Genomic DNA, 19,901 nt, shown 5'->3' with positions numbered 1-19,901 from the left:
AAGATGATATTATCAAATTATTAATAACAACAAGGGGTCTTAAGGTCAAAGGTCAAAGGTGAAACAAGAAGATAAGTGATTCAAAATTAATTAAAAAAAATAAAATAAAATAAAATAAAATAAAAACAAATGTCCACTTAATATCAGATGTATTCTCAAAAGTATAAATAGGCATAGGATATATGAACTTGAATGTGTATTTGATTTTGTTTTTTTTCCTGTAATCTCTTCTTATTCTTTTTTAATCTTCAACTATACTCCACAACCCAAGCAATAAAACTTGCAAGAATTACATACATTAAAAAATAAACAAACCAATAAAAATGTCCTTTAACTCTCCATTTTTCGATTTTTTTGACTCAATTACTCAAGAAGTTGACAATTTCAATAGATTATTAGATAATAATGGTTATTCTAACAGAGTTAGAACTTATCCTTCTAAGAATCGTCAATTGACCTCTACTGCTGCTGCCAACAACAATCAAGTTGCAACATCCAACCCAAGTAACCAAGTTGCCAGGAAGAACACTTATGATCCTTCTTTTGCTCCTCTTTTCACTGACAGCTGGTTAGGCGACGGTGTTCTGTTTAAACCCGAAGATTTCCAAATCATTCCGCCAGTTGATATTTTGGAGCATGACAACAATTACGAGTTGCATATTACTGCTCCTGGTATCAAGGACAAGAAGCAAATTAACATTGAATTCAACAAGGAAAATAACCAATTAACTGTAAGTGGTGAAATTCCATCAGTCGTTCAAAACCAAACAGAGACTAAAGCTTCAAAGAATTCTGAAAAGGGTGACGCCCAGCCACAACAACAGGTTAAAGTTAACGAACGTGCTTCTGGTAAGTTTAAGAGAGTTATTTCTTTACCAGAATACCCAGGCGTTGCTGATGACAAGATCAAGGCTAATTATGAAAATGGTGTTCTGACTTTGACTATTCCTAAATTGAAGCCAACCAAGAATGAAAAGGGTCCTCATATTAGAAAGGTTGTTGTTACTTCTGAGGACTCTGTTGAGAACTAGGTTGTGTGTGAAAGTTGAATTTTTTTTTCTTTTTCTTTTTATGCTGATTTGATGAAATTTCTTTTTTTTTCCCTTTATATTGAATGAGTGGATGTTTTTGTTTTTGTCTGGCATAATTTTTATGCCCAAGGTAAATAGTGTTTAGTTGCTTGTTTATGGTCTATATAGTCTGGTGTGATCCGCTCACGATCCCTCCTCCCTCTATTTTTATTACTTATTTTTTTGTTTAAGTAAAGGGAAAGTAAATGAATAGATGAATAAATGAATAAATGAATAAATGAATAGATGAATAGATGAATTAATAAGCAAATGAATGATAATATTGATTATGATGTGTTTACATATGCCCTGTGTTTTTTTTTCTATACATAAAATTTTTCTTCATGGTAATGTAGGCCATGGTCTGTGGCCCATCTTCTTGTTTTGTCCACCAAGCCTACAGGGCCAGCAGCCAACACCCATACGTTATCCAAGTCTTCAACATGTGTGCTGGTTGCTACGTTTGGATCACAGCATTCATTGGTGTCGGATGGACCTATACATTCCTTTTGCAAGCACCATTGATAATCATCGTCACATAAATTAGGTCTACCAAAAAACAATCTTACACCGGCGGGTATCTTCAATTTGGTTTCATTGCCAAAGTTTTTACTACTCCTAATATTACCTTCGTCATCGGGTGGTATAATGATTGCTGGCTTACGAAATGAGGAGGACAAAAGATCTTGAGTATTAGTTGATAATTCTGTGGAATTGTAAGAATTCACAGTTTCAATTGGAAGTTTTGTAGTCTCGTTAGGTTGTACAAAAGTGTTATTTTCATCTAGACGGTCATTATTGGTCTCTGAAGCCAATTCATCACTCAATTTCTTCCCCCTTTTTTTCAAAGGCTCAAATCTTGCGGTAAAATCTATCTCGTTTTCATCATCAACACTAACTAAGGAACCTTGTGATTTTTTTTTATTTAAAAATCCTTGTAACGGTGAACGACCAACACTGTTATTGATATTGGCATCCCATTCGTCTGCAGATCCTCCAGCTGACCACCGACGGCCGACAGGTTCTCCTTCATTGTCTGTGCATCTGCCATGATTTTCCCAATCAATATAATCTATTCTTAAATCTTGTTCATTAGCTACATCTCCAGTAATATATATTTCCATTCCATTAAAGTTATTTTTAAAATAATTTAATAAACACAAATCTTTATAATCTCTAGTGACCCAAAGCAATCTAACATTTACACCGTTAAAATTCAAGATTCTCAACATTGGCAAGCCAAAAGATATAGCGCTACCGCCAACAACAACCATTACTCTTCTGGCCTTTATGTTATAGTGCAATGGCGATTTTTGAAACAATCTTGACAATGAGGAATTATTACTAAAATTCTTACTGATAAAATCGATCTTTGGTTCAAAACATCCTGTAATATAATAATACTTATCATTATTCAAAGGAAAATTTCCTCTTCTTATAATTAACTTGACGTTCTTTTCATTGGGCAAACTTGCAATGGTAAAAGGGTGTTGTAGTGGAACTAAGTGATAAAACCATCTCTTTAAAAAAAAATTGTGATAGTTATTAATCCTGACATGGCCAGATGGTAATATTGGTTGCTTTTTTAGAGATTCTAATGGGAATTCCATCAAGGATAAACTTGAGGATATTTTAACTACTGTTACCTTTGTTTTATTTGTCTTTGAGATTCTATAAATGATTTGAAAAAATATCATTGAATAGTTAAATACAGTGTACCATCTAGATTTAGGCCGTGAATGAATATCTAATAACGGAATTGTTAATACAGTACAAATATAATGTAAAAAATAAAACCATTTAAAGCTCATTCTCCTAGTAAAGGATATTGAGGATATCATAATAATGAAAAAAAACACGATCGATACAACACCACACATATTGGCCATTTTGTAAATTTTAGCCATCTTATTAGTGCTTATGAAATAAAAACAATATAATATTGTGTGAAGTAAGCTTTGTAAAATTATTACTCGACCCATCCATTTGTGAATAGGTATTAGCGACAAGTATAACGTATGAGGCAATGGCGAGGGTCTCAAAGTTAGAAAAAGTAACGGTCCCATCATAGCCAATGATACTCTACCTAAACGTTTAGTGAACTCGACAACATTATGCTCGCTATAAATATAGCAACATGAAAATCCGATGAGTGTCCAAAGTGAAAATTGTTGCAAACTTGTGTTATGATATAGCTTTGACCTATGGATAAATTTATGCCTTGAGAAAACGTGATGCTTTAATTTGTGATTGATTTTAAAAACAAAACTTTTGGTGTTTAAGTAATTAACTAGAGGAATAAATATGCAAATTATGAAAAAGGAGATGAGCACACTTAATAGGGCTGATCTGTTAATGAGTTTCCTATCAGTCAATGGCTTCTTATTAGGATCATCGATATATTTTGCATAAAGGGAGTTCCAGGGGTATTTCATTTTTAATTGATCTTTCAATTCTATTAGTATCGTTATTTGGTGCCTAGAATCTTACTATATTGGGTAAATATTCAAAGTTTTGTTGTATTCCATGTTCTTCCAGAAGGAAGAGGGAAAAGGAGAAAAAAAAAAATATAATTTTTTTTTTTGGGATGTAAGCAATCAATAAACCAAATGAATCAGAAAATACGATCACTTAAAACATTACACCTTTTATTTTAAAAATTTCTCTTTTTCTTTTTTTCTTTTTTTTTTTTATAAAAATTGAAGGGGGAAATGCTTCAAATAGTTGTAGATTAGATAGATTTAAAGGGCTACATTGTCTTTTTTTTTGTAATTATTATGAAAAACAGACTTTAAATTATTAATTTTAAAAAAAATAAAAAAAATAAAAAAAAAAAGCCCACTTGGGTGCAATTTTTTTATTTTATTATTGTATGGAGATCATGTCTTTTTATTAGTATTTAACATCTTGGCAATTTTTGACCTTTATTTTTTTTTAATTATTGCCAGTGCTCATCGTCATTTATTTATTATCCATTGCTTGTCCTGCGGTTTGTCCTGCGGTTTGTCCTGCGGTTTGTCCGTTTGTTGCCGCCGTACTCGGACTGTTTTTTACAATTCGTTACTTTCTTTTTTCTTTTCATCTCCCCCCCCCCCCGCATCCTACAAACATACGAGAAAAAAAAATATAAATTATAAATTATTGTTGTGACAACATCTGTGACTTTGGTAATTATTCCTTTTTTAAATTTGTTTTTTTTATTTTATTTTATTTTTTTTATTTTATTTTTTTATTTTATTTTTTTTTTTAATTCTGGGGTAATCATTGTTTTAACAGTCAGCTTTTTCATTTTCAACTGGAAGAATTAATTAGAACAATATTCTATTAACCCTTTCTAAACATTCTGTAAATGTAACTATAAATATACTTTTTTTTTGTTTATAATCCCTATCATTAAACTTTTACGCTGGGATACAAAATTTTTTTTTTTTTTTTTTCACTATTTTTTTTTTTCAAAACTTTGGTTAATTTTAGCATCAAAATAATCTTATTACATCTGCTTTTTTCCTTTTTTTATTTTTTTTTTTTCTAAGTTATTTATTTTCGCTTCCCTTTCTTTAATTTAATGGCTCCATTATACACTTGTTTCTTTCCTAATATATTGTTAATGTTCTATATACAGTATTCTAATAGATTTTTTTTTTTTAATATGATTTGAGTAGAATTAAAAAAATTAAAGAACGACCAACAAGATCATACAAAGCAAGGAAATAAAAATGTCTTTACCAGCTACTTTTGATTTGACCACAGAAGATGCCCAATTATTATTGGCTGCTAACGTTCACTTAGGTGCTAAGAACGTTCAAGTATGTTAGCTTTCACTACAAGTGTAGTTATAAGAAGTATTTTATTTGCATAATTTTAAAGGGAAAAAAAAAATATGTGTTTTTTTTCATTATCATGGGAGAGGGATTCAGTTCGATTGATTTATAAAAAAAATTCTTTATTGTAATAAATATAAAAAAAATGGATTATTCATGAGAGCTCCAACAATTATTTTTTTTTTCTATTGATTTAAAGATAAAGAAAAAAATATGGCATTGAATTTTAAAGCGGTTTTATCCTCCCCTGTCCCCCTCATATTTTCCATTGTAGCTTTAACTAAAATGGGTAAGGCGTTGACAAATTACTTTATCTTGAATACATGATTATATCTGGATTATTGATAATGTGAATTAAAAAGAAATTGGGGACTTTTTATTGACACAAATTTTATGAATAGATATTAAAATTATTAAAATCTCCAGCGGGATAAAAAAAATTGTAAATCTTTCGATGAAGTTTTTCTCCTTTGGTTCCTTCATTTGCAAAAAAAGAACCATTAAAAAAATAAATACTAACATGTACTTTTCATTTTCTTTTTTTTTTTTTTAAATTAAAGAATAATTTCTTTAATCCATTTTAGTATGGAAAAGAAAAGGAAAAAAATTGTTAAAATTTTTTGATTAGGTTCACCAAGAACCATACGTTCACAATACTAGAGCCGACGGTGTTAACGTTATCAACATTAACAAAACTTGGGAAAAAATTGTTTTGGCTGCCAGAATCATTGCTGCCATTCCAAATGCTGAAGATGTTGTTGCCATTTCCACCAGAACTTTCGGACAAAGAGCTGTCTTGAAGTTTGCTGCTCACACCGGTGCTACTGCTATTGCTGGTAGATTTACTCCAGGTTCTTTCACTAACTACATCACCCGTTCTTTCAAGGAACCAAGATTGGTTATTGTTACTGATCCAAGATCTGATGCTCAAGCTATCAAGGAATCTTCCTACGTTAACATTCCAGTTATTGCATTGTCTGATTTGGACTCTCCATCTGAATTTGTTGATGTTGCTATCCCATGTAACAATAGAGGTAAGAACTCTATCGGTTTAATTTGGTATTTATTGGCCAGAGAAGTTTTGAGATTAAGAGGTTCCTTAGTTGACAGAACTCAACCATGGTCTATCATGCCAGATTTGTACTTCTACAGAAACCCAGAAGAAGCCGACCAACAACTTACTGCTGAAGAAGCCGAAGTCGTTGAAGGTGCTGAAGAAGCTGAAGCCGAAGAAGTTGCTGTCGCTGCTGAACAAACCGAAGCTTCTGACTGGGCTGAAAATGCCACTGAAGAAGTTGCTGCTTGGTAAGCGGTTTAACATATATATGTTTATACAATTTCAATTTTTTTTTTATATAATTAATATATATGTATAACTTTTAATATCTTTTTTATAAGAACAAAAAAAAAGAAAAAAAGACAAGCACGTGATTTGAATAGTTTTTTACTGTTTTTACCCGCCCAGCCAACTTTAGAAAATAAACAGATTTCATTTATACTTTTTTGCTTTACTTTTTTTTTTTTTTTCTTTTTTTTTTTTGCGTTCCTTCGGTCGAAAGTTGTGGACACACTTTTAGGTTTTAACTTTAATCTAATTATGATCTTACCTATCATTATCATAAAAAAAAAAAAATTGAGATATCAAAAAAGATTAGCAATAACATAACAATCTAGTCTCTTTTCATAATGTCTATCCCTAAAAATAGATTATTAAAGTTAGCAGAAACTTCAGCAAGAATATTCGACCAAAACTTCAACCAGACCAATGTTAGAACTGGTGCCAAAATTTTGTCCAAAAGATTAAAAGGTCCATCCATTGCAGAATATTATGGCAATCCAGATTTCATCAAATTTAAACATTTAAAAATATTATACCCTGACTTTAATTTCGTTGATAAGAATGAAGAATATAGATTATCCATGAATCAGGCCAAAAGACGTAGAGGTAAAGGTGCTCCACCAAAGAAGAAGGAAGTTAATGGTGGGAAGAATAAGACGAAAAAGAGAAAGTAGATGGCATATGTTGTTAAATCATGTTGAGAGGCATATCTTGCATGGTTAATGCTCCCTCTCCCTTTATTTTTTCTTTTTAAAAGAATAATTCATGTACATATATATATATATATAATATAAATATAAATATAAATATAAAAGTTTCTTTGCATACTTACAAAAATGGGAAACTCACTAAAAAGAACAGTAACAATAATAAAAAACAATTCGGTAATTGAACTTATTCATATTTTGTGTCTACACGACTTGCCTCTCTTACTCGCAACAATTTTCTTAATTCGCTAATACCAATTACTTTTGGAGGCAAAGAAGAGTATAGCATTACGTATAACTGGTTTCTGTTAACATATATTCTATCGCCAGATATAATGTTTTTCAAAGTCCTGATGGAAAAATATTCACTGGATAACTCGTGGGTCAACTTAGAGAAATTTTTAAACATTAAGCTTACAGATAAACTAGTGCTTTTCAATTCTAAATCACAAAAGTTGCTAGTTCTTTTATTATTAATTTTAAACAATATTCCACCAGGAACCCTACTTGGTTCCTTAATTTTCAACATCAAAACGAAAAGTGGGAAATGATTCAACAACATGACTATGGTTTCCAACCAGACTTCAATTGTAATAACAAACATTTCAAATGCAGAATACGATAAATAAAATGCCGATACAGTAGGCAACAAAAACACCAATATTATGAAAATTAATATACCCATTAATAAAACATCGAGTGGGAAGTGGTTCTTGTCCACTCTTTTTCTTAGAACATTTCTTTTCTTCCCACAAAATAGGTAAAATAAAGATATCATTATATTCAATTGCCATTTGTATATTTTAGATGAAATTCTATAAAATAGTTGTAAGTGCAATGTTAACAACGATAGAAAATCAATCATCAATGAAAGCGCAAATGTAGCCCCACAAATATAACTACTGTAGCCCATTGTTTTAATCAAAAGTGACAATATTTTGGGGGATATTGCAAATTTAATATACATTTCATGGCAAAAATCTATTATCCATAAAAATAAATCACTCAAGAATTTCGCTAATTCATAATTTAACTTGATCCCCAAGGGAGAATTACTCAAAAATATGGTAATTTTCCTTACTGTGGTTACAAAACATAGTTCTAAATAGTAATTTAAAAAAATTGATATTTTCTCCGAGTTCATTATCAAAAATGAGTTTAAGGTTATTCCAAATGAAATATCATTAATTATTAGCCACATAGTGTTGTAAAACCTAATATAATGCGGATAGCTAGCACATGGGTTATCCGAGGAAAGTATTTGCACTTCTTTTTTCCTTTTTTGAATGTTTAAATATTGCAAGGGAAAATAACAAATCTGTTGACAACGCAAGTTGATTTGCAACGCAGTAATAGAAAAAATTTCCAATTTAGTTATAGCGCAAAATTTAAACCAAATTTCACAGAGCAATCTAAGAAACAAAACAAAAATAATGACAACTTTTTTAATCAATGCATGCAAATAAAGCAGGTTGCATGCTGATGTCGAAAATATTTTTAAATTTTTTAATATACCCACTGGGGCTTTATATTCTTGGTATTCTTGTTCAAATATTTTTAACTGCAATTCATATAAATTCAATTTATTTAAAATCTTTTGAAAATCTAAATCCTTCCTTTTATTGTATTGCAGGCAAAGTGACTGTAACTTAGCATAATTCTCACAGTCAAACTGCCTATTTTGGATTTCAGAATTATTAATACCATTCGCAAAGGATTTTTCGACGGATAATTCTATAGGTCTTAATGAATAAAATTGCATTCGCCGCATGTTGGGAATAGCAAATATAATGATTTCATATTTTTTATTTTTGCAATGAAACTCACAATTTTCATCAATATCTCCCAACATTTCATAGTGTGCATAATTGTTTTTTCTTAATCCCTTAAAGTTTGAGGTGGGTATAATGGATAAAACAACAAATATGTGTAAACATTGATCTGCTAATAAAGAAAGACCTATTACTTTACTTTTGGCATTTCTATTTATATCATATGAAAATGACGAGGGCCAATATATTTGCAGTTTAATGGACATTAATGTTGTTATTAAGGATTGGGAATGATAAGCATTGCTTAGTTTTAAGTTATTTAAATTATGTACAAAAAGGTTTCAGAAAATTGATTGAAAATACTTTAGTTTAGATTTGCGATATAAGATAAACCAAAATTTTTTATTTCAATGATTTTATTAATTATGGACGGCAAGATTGTCAAATGACGGATAACGGATATTCTGCTTTTTTTTTTTATTTTATTTTTTTTTTTTTTTTTTTTTTTTTTTTTTTTTTTTAAATACTTTTATTTATAACGCTAATTGAACATATTAGGAAATTATTTGATCGCATTTCTAATTTCATCATGTATTCTATTTCAAAGTCAAATTATAAAATGGTCATACAATAATTTTGTTTATTCAAAACCGTATCTAACCTAATAGAAACCTTGATACACAAAAGGATTTTCTAAGTTCTTGTTAGAGGCAGGTGCCATTTTTTTTATAAACCCTTAACCATAAATTCAGTGTCTAGAGTTGAAAAAAAAAAAAAAAAAACAAACAAACTTCAATGAATCCATTTAAACACAATGAAGATGAGGAAGGATCCTCCTCAGCACATAGAAACAAGCAAACAATTCCTCACTTTAACATTTCAAAACCAACTTTTGTCCAAGAGGATGATTATGTTCAAAACTCACAACATCAAGATGTCAACTCTAAACTTTCAACAGCAAAAGATATTACCGAAATATTATCCATAAACAGATCAAAATTAAGTTTAAATGGATCTTTTGCAAATGAAAATTCAACTTTATCACATGATATTCCATCCAATAATAAAAACCATACAGATATAGCCTCCGTCCTTTCCAATAATAAAAGCCATGCAGATATAGCCTCCATCCTTTCCAATAATATAGATCTTCAATCGGCTAGATTAGTTTCCAATATTAATAATGAGTATAGCAATGAGTTTATAGAGATTCAAAATAATGTTAAAGATGCACTTTCACTAAAAAGATCCAGCTGGCTTAATTCCTCAAAGGGTGATTTAAGTTTAGATGATTCAGAGGACGAACGAGCATATGTTAAGAATGATGAGGATGAGGAAGAGCAGGAAGAAACTATATCACCAAATGCCAATGCAAATACTAGAAACTTATCTTCTCAAGATAACGATAATCTAGAGGTCATAAGTTTAAATTCTTACTACGAAAATATTGAATTGAAAAAACTAAACTTGGCTACAAAAGGTAGGGACAAAAAGGAAAATACACAAAACACAGAATCAACTGAACAACTTCACTTTTCGGATGATGAAGGCAGAAATGGTCCAGGTGATAATAATAATGATGATGATGATGATGATGATGATGATGATAATAATATTAAGTACCCATTAATTTTATATGGAAAGTCCTTAAGATTCTTTCACCCATACAATAGCCTACGTTTGTTATGTGCCAGGATTTTATTACATCCATTTTATAAATATGCTTCTCCCGGGCTTTTATTAACCTACGCTATTATTTTAGGATATAGATATAACAACCCGGTCGAAAATAATGCATTGTTTAATTATGGGTCCAATTGGGCTGATATTGTTGCCATATATTTTAATGCTATATTTTCCATAGAAATAATCCTAAAATGTATTGCTTTTGGTCTGTGGGATGATTCCGAATTGCTTGAGGCTTATGGAAAGCCCTACAAGGGTGTAGCTCAGCTTTTTGGGCTATATAAATTAAAAAACTTTCTAGAAAGTAATTATGGTCATCGTATAGTCAATTTTATACTTCCATTTAAACTCAAGCCTATTAAATATGACTTTTTTTTAAAAAGGAGTAAAGTTACATTTTCTGGAAATAATAATTTGCACAAGTTACTTCCGACTGAATTCCAAATACCAAGAGCTTTTTTGAGGTCTAGTTGGAACAGAATTGACCTACTATCCACCATATTTTACTGGATTAGTCTATTTTTTGCCATTAATAATTTTGACTTTATATATGGTGTAAGAATTTTCAAAGCTTTGGGTGCATTGAGAATAATGAAATTAACTGATATTGATAGTGGGTTTGCATCCGTACTAAAGAGCCTAAAATACGGGTTTCCTCAGTTGTTGAAAGTTGGATTTATGCTTTTATATTTTTGGGTGTTTTTTGCTGTTTTAGGTGTGCAAAGTTTTAGAGGATCTTTTAGAAGACAATGTGTTTGGATAAATCCTGACAATCCAAATGACACCTATCTAAATGAGTTTCAATTCTGCGGTGGATATCTTGAAGCCAATACTAACAAAAAACTGCCATATGAATATGAGGATGGAACTAAGGGACCCTATTCTAAAGGCTATTTGTGCCCTGCAAATTCAAAATGTATTTCCTCTAACAATCCATACAATGGTCGTGTTAGTTTTGACAATATTCTAAATTCAATGGAACTAATTTTTGTCATTATAAGTGCCAACACTTTTACTGATTTGATGTATTATACCATGGATAGTGATAATATGGCTGCTTCCATATTTTTCATTGCTTCTGTTTTCATCTTGACTATCTGGATGGCCAATTTGTTAATTGCAGTTTTAGTGGAATCATTCCATTTATCCAATGATATCCAAAAAAAGAAAAAAAAGCGACCCAATCCAAAAGAGGGATTTTGGCCAATTAGGATTTCCAAGTACATTATAAATTTCTTCAAGAAAATGGCATCGAGAAGAAAAATGCCGCAATTTATGTGGAAATGTGTTAAACTTTACGGAAAGATTGAATTTATTTTCATTATAGCTATTGTTGTGGATTTAGTCGCAGGAACAACTTTAAAAAGTCACTCAACTCCAGAACATGTTCATAAGTTGTATGTTATAAGTGAAGTTGTAGCCAGTTTGTTACTTGCTGAATCGATTATTAGAATATTCATATACTCATTTAATTTTTGGCTATTTTTAGCCAAACCTCTCTATGTTTACGATTTATGCATTGCCCTTATTACATTTGTGATCAACATTCCAAGTGTGCGCGTAGCATTGGGTCAAAATTATAATTGGCTATATGCCTTTCAAGTTAGTAGGATATACCGACTTATTTTAGCTGTTAGTTTTACTAGAGATTTATGGATGTCTGTGCTTAAGAATTTTGAGTTTATTTGGGATTTAGTTGCGTTTTATTTCGTTTTTTTGATTCTAGCGTCTATTATCATAAGTATTTATTTTGAAGGGGTTATCCCAATTTCCGATGAAGATGATAATCAACTTGGCATGTTTTCTTTGTCAAACAGTTTTATAAGCTTATATGCAATATCATCAACGGAAAATTGGACTGATATTTTATATGCTTTGCAACAATACTCGCCCACTAAGTTTGCGGCATTTTGTGGTTCAGCAATGTTGATTTTATGGTTTATTCTTTCCTACAACGTGGTTTTGAATATTTTCATTGCTTTAATCGCTGAGAGTTTCGATGTTGAGGAGAAGGATAAAAAAAAATTACAAGTTAAACACTACATTAAACATATTTATCCGGAAAAAATAAAAAATTTTACAAATGTTCCCCTTTTGACCAGGATTAAAAGAAAGCTTTTTTCTAAATCAACCTATGAAAATCCAAAGGATTTTCAACAGTTTTTATTACGTGGTACGGCCATTATGAGTATTGCTAAGGATATTGAAGAGTTTTCCAGTGACCCTAAAGACCACGCTAGTTCTTCCTTGTGGCATATGCTAATTATGTACAAAAACAAAATATTAGAACGCACAATGGCAAATACGATATTTCATGAAAACCCATTTTCAAAAAATACAGAAATTGTTGTGACACAATCAGATTCTGTGGATTCTACAAATGGAAAAAATATTGTACTTAGATTGAATGACCATGAAGATGAAAAAATTTCGTATTTGTTGGAACATCCCACTTATAATAGCACCTATTTTTTCTTTCTACCAAACCATCGGCTCAGGAGGTTTTGTCAGAGACTTGTACCTTCTAGTTTAGGTAACAGATTTGATGGAACTAAATTTATCATTGACGAAACTAACAAAGTGGATCGCAACAGATTTTTTTTCCATTGGGAGCGTGATGTTTTCACTGGATTTACCCTTATTGTTACTATTGCCATGGTGGTTACTACCTGTTATTTTACTCCACTAAATAGAGCAACATACAATGACGAGTGGAATTGGTTTATTCCACTGGATGGGTTTTTTGTTGGTGTTTTTACTTTAGAGTTTGTAATAAAAACAATAGCTGATGGTGTTTTGCTCTGTCCCAATGCATATTTGAAAAACTCTTGGAATCGTATAGATTTTGTCGTCTTGGTTTCTATGTGGATAAATTTTATTGCGTTATCGTTAAACAATGGTTACTTATCGAGAGCTATCAGAGGGTTGACAGCGCTTAGAGTGTTAAGATGCATCACTATTAGCGAAACTGCACGGAGTACGTTTAATTCTGTTCTACTTGATGGTGTGGCTGAGATTGCAAGTGCATGTGCCATTGCAATGACTTTATTGTTTCCATTTGCGGTGTGGGGCATCCACTTACTACGAGGAAGATTGGGCGTATGCAATGACAATAGTTTAGGTTTAGCTTCGTGCTATAATGAGTTCAGCAGTACGGTTTATAATTGGGATATTTTGATGCCAAGGGTATATCAAGAACCACCTTTACAATTTAATTCTTTTTCCAAGGCATTTAAGTCTTTATTTGAAATTGTATCTTTAGAAGGCTGGGTAGATTTACTAGAGAATGCTATGAACAGTAGTGGGGTAGGGTCACCCACCGCAACTTTTGCTACACCTGAAAATGGGATTTTTGTGATTTTGTTTAACTTTGTTAGTATTGTTTTCATTTTAACCTTTTTTGTGTCTTTGATTATTACACACCATAGTAAATCAACGGGGACTGCATTTTACACCATTAAAGAAAAATCATGGTTGGAGGTTTCTAAATTGTTGTCGCAGGTTCGTCCAGAGGCAGTTCCAAATATGTTTGAAATGTCCAGATTCAGAAGAGTGTGTTACAATCTTGCAGTTGAGCAAAAAAACATTGTTTATTCTTCATGTCTACAAATAGTTTTGCATGTGCACATTTTAGGGCTTTTAGTGTTCCATTTTGTGCAGGATTCGAAATTCCAATATTATAACCAGGTATGGTTTACTGTTACTACGTTCTTATTGGTGTTCAATGACTTTTTTTATTTTTATGGGAAAGGCTATAAAATATATAAATTGAATAACTGGAATATTGTTAGATCCGTGATACTTATCTTTGCGTTTATTTCCAATATAGTCCAGTTGGTCTGGTTTAGATATGTCACTGGGTTTACGAATATCACGAACCTTTTTCAATTGGCAATATTTTTATTTGTTATACCTCAAAACAGCATATTGCAGGAGCTGGTTTCTACTGCAGTTGCAAGTTTGCCATCAATTGCATCATTGACGTATACATGGTTTATTTTGTTTTTAGTCTATGCTATTGCCATGAACCAAATATTTGGGATGACGAGACTTGGCGAAAATACTTCGGATAACATTAATTTTAGGACTATAGCAAAGGGGCTTATTTTGCTTTTTAGATGTAGTTTTGGAGAAGGTTGGAATTACATAATGAACGATTTGACCGTTGAGCAGCCCTTTTGTTACACTGATGACACGACCGGAGAAACTGATTGTGGAAACTCGGGCTATGCACTAACCTTGATGATGTCTTGGAACATTATTTCGATGTACATATTTCTTAATATGTTTATATCATTGATTGTGCAAAATTTTTCTTATGTGTATCAGACGAGTGCTACAAAATCAGTAGTTAATAGGCATGAAATCTCGAAATTTAAGAAAGCTTGGAAGGAGATTGATCCAGATGGAGTAGGCTACATCCCTTATCAAAAACTACCTTCTTTGATGCGTTCCTTTGATGGTCCTTTATCCTTTAAGTTATGGGAAGGAAGATTAACTATTAATAATTTAGTTACAAATTACATGAAAATTGATCCAAATGATCCATATAATGTCCAAGTTGATTTACTTGGATTGAATAGAGAATTGGAGAATGTAGACCTAGTTAAAGTTACAAGGAGAAATTTAAATTATAGAAGGTTTATTCAAGAGGTTTATGAAACACATTCAGAATATGGTGCCGTTAAGATGTCTAAATTACTACAACAATTACCGTTATACACGTGCTATGATGCCCAACAGTGTTTGGTTATTGATGAGTATGTAAAATGGACTTATACAAGAGACATTGTTGATAAAATTATTACAAACCATAGGGCATTAGATGTCTTGGACATGATTATCACTCGATACAAATATAAAAAATATTTGAAGGATTTAAAAAAGGAAAACGAAAATAATACTAATGAAAATATTAATCCTAACGAATCTTTTCAAAGAGAAGGTTCTTACAGTTCATTAAATCCTTTCCAACCCAAAATAAACGCAACTGAGTATATGAACCCTTTTGAAGATCCTTCCAGATCAAATAGCATGGTGTCTACGCCAGTTAATGTCCAATTTGATACATACGTATGGTCACCTGTAGAGCCTGATAGGCATTGGAAGAGGAAAACAAACATTAGGACTTCAAGTGATATTGATGACGATCCAAAAAATCCTTTTGCATGATTATATAGGAGCATTTAAGTTTTATAAAAATATTTTTATTATTTTTATTATTATATATTAATTCATTTACAAACAATAAAGTCCAATTATTTATATATATTTTTTTATCTTATTAATTCGGTGAACTTTTGGATTCCTTCTTTGTGTTCTATAATTGAACTACCGTAAATACCACTTTCTTGAGAATTTTTAACTACACTTTCTGTTGGGTTCCAAAGGTTATAAAACCGTACTGTTTCGTCATTGGTGGCAATACATATTGATGAAACGTCTGGTGATGCCACAGCGCTTAAAACTCTTAAATTAAATGCAACTTTTACTTCTGAAACAATATTCATTTTTGGATACGAAAAACATTGAATTAGAAGTGGATCGTCTACATTTCCGAAGCCAAACGTAGCCAAAATCTGCTTTTTCCTTGTTGACCAAATCAATGAGGTTATTTGTCCTTCTGTATGTATTTCTCTTAATAAAGTCCCCGTTTCAGAATGCCAAAATCTTATGGTTCTATCTTTTGAGCCACCGCCAGTAGCTAATAATGACGAAGCCCATGGGCAAAAGGAAATGGCTTTAACTGCAGCCTTGTGAGGCAAATAAAACATTAATTGTGGGCTTTTCAAGTCCGTTATATTCCAAAGAGTACAAGAGTTATCATTGCCGCCTACTGCAATATAAGATTTATTGTTGGCACTGGCACCTTCTTTTAGATCAATACCACAGACTTGTTGAGTTTGGCATTTAAACTTAACCAATTTCTTTAATTCATAAAAGTAGACAGTCTTTGTTTTGAAGCCGTATTCTCTGTCACTTTCCTTTTTTTTGTTTTTATATAGATGATTTCCCAGTACATCGGGATTTGTTACACTTTCATATTGTTTTCTTGATTTTTCCATCTTTACCCCTCCAACACTTTCATTAGAACTTATTTTTTCAATAACTTCACTAATGATATCTAATTCGTCTTTGGGAACCGTTACAGTTTTTGCTATCCTATTGACTTCAATGCAGTGAACTTCACCGCTTTCATCCCCACAGAAAAATTTGTTGGCAGCAGTATCTTTTTGAAACCAAGATATACAACAAATCCCTTTATTTAATGTAAGTTTTAGTTCTGCGCTTAATAATTGGTGCTTATTTCTTTCAAGTCCAATTTCGTCATCTTTTCTATATTGGTTTAAAAGTAATAATCTGCCCAGCTTAGTACCCACTATAAGGTAATCTTCTTTTGGAGAAAATGAAACACAGGTGACATAATCTGAATATTTTTCTAGATACGTTGAGCTTAACAGTAAGTATGCACCTGAACCTTCAGACCACAAATATATGGCATGACCTAGCCCAACTGCTATGTTATTGCTTTTTTTGGACCAAGAAATTAAATTAGAATAAAAATCATTCTTTAATGATGGTGCATCTAGAACTCTATAAGGTAGCAATTTTTTAGAAAATATTTTTGTACCATAATCATCATAACTATTTGAAGTGATAAAAGTATTATTTTGAATATCTTTTTTAAAATAATTGGAAAATATATAGTAAACTTGTTTTTCAGTTGATAGTTTTAAGTTATTGATTTCAAATGTAGCATTGATAAAATATGGGTTGGTGATATTTAGCTTTTGTTGTTTTATGATTTCTTCTGTTGACATTGAAGATAATTTTTCTATCGTATATCTTAACTCATAATTATAGAATGGTTGTGATGCATGAAAGTGTAGAGCTTCAGCTATCTGTTCTTTATATGGTTGTTTAATTATGGAATTTTTGGGAAATTTTTCATTATTAACATTTTTCAGTGCCGATGTTAAAGCAGCAACTTTGTCTGTGTATTGTTGAGCAAAAACTTGGATTCTCGACTTAACAGATTCATTGGATAAAATCTCATTTAAGCTTTCAAAATTGTGATGGCTTATTGGCAGTTCTAATTGATATTGTGTATTTAAATCCAAATGCTTTATATCCGGTGAGGCTTTTAAAACTTGTTTATTTATAGTTTTTGGGATGAACCTTTCACTTATATCTGGATTATTAATATCATGATGATCAAAATTAAAATAATAATAATAATTCATCAATAAAAAATATAAAAGGGTAAAAAAATAAAATAAAATAAAATAAAATAAAATAAAAGAATAAAGTGAGAGTGGAGAAAAAATAAAAAAAAAAGGTTTAAATAGCAAAAATAATTAAATAAAAGTCAAATAGTTAAAAGATAAAAGACAGTATATATGTAAAGTTAATTTTTTTTTTTTTAGCGTGTTGTCCATAAATTAGTTAGTTAGAATATACTCTATAATATTGAACCAAAAAAAAAAAGAAAAAAAAGAAAATGAAAGTAAAAAAGTTAGTTTAAAGAGAGGGGGTGTGTGGGAATGTAAAAATGAGCGTAATAGTTGTTTAATGAAGTTGTTTTTTTTTCTTCTAATTTTCTTTTCCTTCAAATTAGGTATGAAACTTGTGACTGCCTTGGAAGTAAAGTTTTATTCTGGCTTTATTTCTTAAAAGTATATATTCTAAAAATTTTGGGATTGTGTATTTAAGCTATGTAAATTTTTTTTTTTTAATTTAAAGATATGAAAGAAATAAAATACTAATGGCAATTTTTCCTTAAAAAAAAAAATTTTTTTTAAATAAACAAAAACAAAACAAAATTATAATGTGTAAATATTCTGACACTTTTATATAATGTGTAAAATGTCTAAAGTGACACATATAATAAAGATAAATATACTGGCACAAAAATTTTTTATTTCAGTGATATCTAAAAGATCTAGTCCGCAGTCCGAGTAAGCAAACTTTCCGGAGGGTTTCTGTCTAACTTTTTTTATTTAATTTTTTTTTTTTTTTTTTTTTTTTTCCCTTCTTTTAATAACATTTTTGTACTTTTTTTTTTCAATTCGCTTCATTATTATTAATTTAAAGGGGAAAAGATAATTTTTAAAATTATATAAACCAAACTCTTACAAAATACGTCCTTTTAAAAGCAATTCATTTATAATGAAAACTAATTAATAAAACAGATTGCAGAATTGTAATATATATATATATATGTATGTGTATATTATATATACGTTCTAGTTTACAAAGCAATGAATCATATCAAAGCATTTTTAATATACGATGAAAATGGTGGTAGTGTTAATGGTAGTACTAATGGTGATGGACTGCACAATTGTGAAAACACTTTAAAATATTCGGGACTTACTCCACAAAGGTTTATTAACGTTGAATTTAATAGCGACTCCACTTATTTTACTAGTGTAATCGGAAATAATTTAAAAATATATAAAACTTACCCATTGAAATTAATGGCGAATAGTTATTTGCCCGAAACATATATTATTTTTAAAAGTATTTTGTTGGGAAGAACGAATTTAATAGTTTTATTATTAAGGGAGGAAAAACAAGAACCATTATCTTTAAAGATTCCTCGAAAAGCAAAAGGATATACAGTTAAAATTTGGGATGAGCATCAACATAAAATAGTCTGGGAAAGTACTTGCGAAGTTTTGGATTTTTATGTTTCTAGTGAAAGTTATTTAATATTAACTACTATTAATCACGAGCTTTTGGTGTATAAGTTTATTACAGCTGATAAAGATCATAGCAGTGCGATAATACAGATTCAAATACCTAATATCAAAATCAGAAATGATGTTGCTGCGAGTGTTTCACGAAATTTATTTACGTTTTCCAATGCCAAAATAGTTGGTCAAGTTCAAGTAGCAAAATTGCCTGACATGAAATCCATGAGCATATTTAAGGCACACAAAAACAATATTAGAAGCTTAGCAATTTCTCCTAATGGCGAATATTTAGCATCTTGTTCGGAAAGAGGAACTTTAATAAGGATTTTCAAACTTTATAGTGGTGGTGCTCAAAACACCATTGGAAATACCAATGAGAATTACAACAAAGGTTCCAGTAACAATGAACTCGGGACATTATTATACGAATTTAGAAGAGGGTTGGAGATAGCAGACGTTTATGAGATTAAATGGAGCCCAGATTCTAAAAAAATAGCGTGTATAAGTGATAAATGTACTTTACATATATTCCAGCTTCCATTATTAAAGAAAGAGTTGATGAAAAGAAAGAAAAATGTATTTTTGTTAACAGACATGTGCAATATAAAACTATCGTCGACGATACCCGGAGATCGTTGTAAAATTGGATGGGAATATCCACAAAACGACAGTATTAAAAATAATAGCGACACTTTTTATTTAATTTGGCATAAAAGTGGCTTATGGCAAAAGTTTTATATTATGAAAGATTATAACGATTCAAAATACGAAATTGTACGTGAAAATTATAAATTATTATAAGATTAT

General features: G+C 30.6%; 8 protein-coding genes across 8 annotated transcripts; 5 read left to right on the top strand and 3 right to left on the bottom strand.

Annotated features, from left to right (window-relative positions):
- Positions 1-323: 323 nt before the first annotated feature.
- On the top strand, positions 324-1,031 carry HSP26 (chaperone protein HSP26; the record flags this gene model as incomplete). Its single annotated transcript, XM_046079550.1, has 1 exon — positions 324-1,031. One exon carries the CDS (start codon positions 324-326, stop codon positions 1,029-1,031), a length of 708 nt encoding a protein of 235 aa, XP_045933024.1.
- A 362-nt stretch (positions 1,032-1,393) lies between these two features.
- FRE8 (putative ferric-chelate reductase) lies at positions 1,394-3,505 on the bottom strand (the record flags this gene model as incomplete). The annotated part of the gene is made up of 1 exon (XM_046081447.1): positions 1,394-3,505. One exon carries the CDS (start codon positions 3,503-3,505, stop codon positions 1,394-1,396), a length of 2,112 nt encoding a protein of 703 aa, XP_045933023.1.
- Positions 3,506-4,786: 1,281 nt separating this feature from the next.
- RPS0A (40S ribosomal protein uS2) lies at positions 4,787-6,200 on the top strand (the record flags this gene model as incomplete). Its single annotated transcript, XM_046079549.1, has 2 exons — positions 4,787-4,876; positions 5,520-6,200. The coding sequence occupies 2 exons, from the start codon at positions 4,787-4,789 to the stop codon at positions 6,198-6,200; spliced, it is 771 nt and encodes a 256-aa protein (XP_045933022.1).
- Positions 6,201-6,577: 377 nt separating this feature from the next.
- On the top strand, positions 6,578-6,904 carry RSM27 (mitochondrial 37S ribosomal protein mS33; the record flags this gene model as incomplete). Its single annotated transcript, XM_046079548.1, has 1 exon — positions 6,578-6,904. One exon carries the CDS (start codon positions 6,578-6,580, stop codon positions 6,902-6,904), a length of 327 nt encoding a protein of 108 aa, XP_045933021.1.
- Positions 6,905-7,124: 220 nt separating this feature from the next.
- GPI1 (phosphatidylinositol N-acetylglucosaminyltransferase) lies at positions 7,125-8,975 on the bottom strand (the record flags this gene model as incomplete). The annotated part of the gene is made up of 2 exons (XM_046079547.1): positions 7,125-7,682; positions 8,457-8,975. 2 exons carry the CDS (start codon positions 8,973-8,975, stop codon positions 7,125-7,127), a joined length of 1,077 nt encoding a protein of 358 aa, XP_045933020.1.
- Positions 8,976-9,504: 529 nt separating this feature from the next.
- Positions 9,505-15,567, top strand: CCH1 (calcium channel protein CCH1; the record flags this gene model as incomplete). Its single annotated transcript, XM_046079546.1, has 3 exons — positions 9,505-13,896; positions 14,332-14,387; positions 14,520-15,567. 3 exons carry the CDS (start codon positions 9,505-9,507, stop codon positions 15,565-15,567), a joined length of 5,496 nt encoding a protein of 1,831 aa, XP_045933019.1.
- Positions 15,568-15,671: 104 nt separating this feature from the next.
- AMA1 (Ama1p) lies at positions 15,672-17,639 on the bottom strand (the record flags this gene model as incomplete). Its single annotated transcript, XM_046079545.1, has 1 exon — positions 15,672-17,639. One exon carries the CDS (start codon positions 17,637-17,639, stop codon positions 15,672-15,674), a length of 1,968 nt encoding a protein of 655 aa, XP_045933018.1.
- Positions 17,640-18,656: 1,017 nt separating this feature from the next.
- Positions 18,657-19,895, top strand: HSV2 (phosphatidylinositol-3,5-bisphosphate binding protein HSV2; the record flags this gene model as incomplete). Its single annotated transcript, XM_046079544.1, has 1 exon — positions 18,657-19,895. The coding sequence occupies one exon, from the start codon at positions 18,657-18,659 to the stop codon at positions 19,893-19,895; it is 1,239 nt and encodes a 412-aa protein (XP_045933017.1).
- Positions 19,896-19,901: the final 6 nt, after the last annotated feature.

Source organism: Saccharomycodes ludwigii, chromosome VI (assembly GCF_020623625.1).
Source record: "Saccharomycodes ludwigii strain NBRC 1722 chromosome VI, whole genome shotgun sequence".
Classification (NCBI taxonomy): Eukaryota; Fungi; Ascomycota; class Saccharomycetes; order Saccharomycodales; family Saccharomycodaceae; genus Saccharomycodes; species Saccharomycodes ludwigii.
Note: the sequence above shows the minus strand (reverse complement) of the source record. Positions and strands in the feature narration are given on the sequence as shown.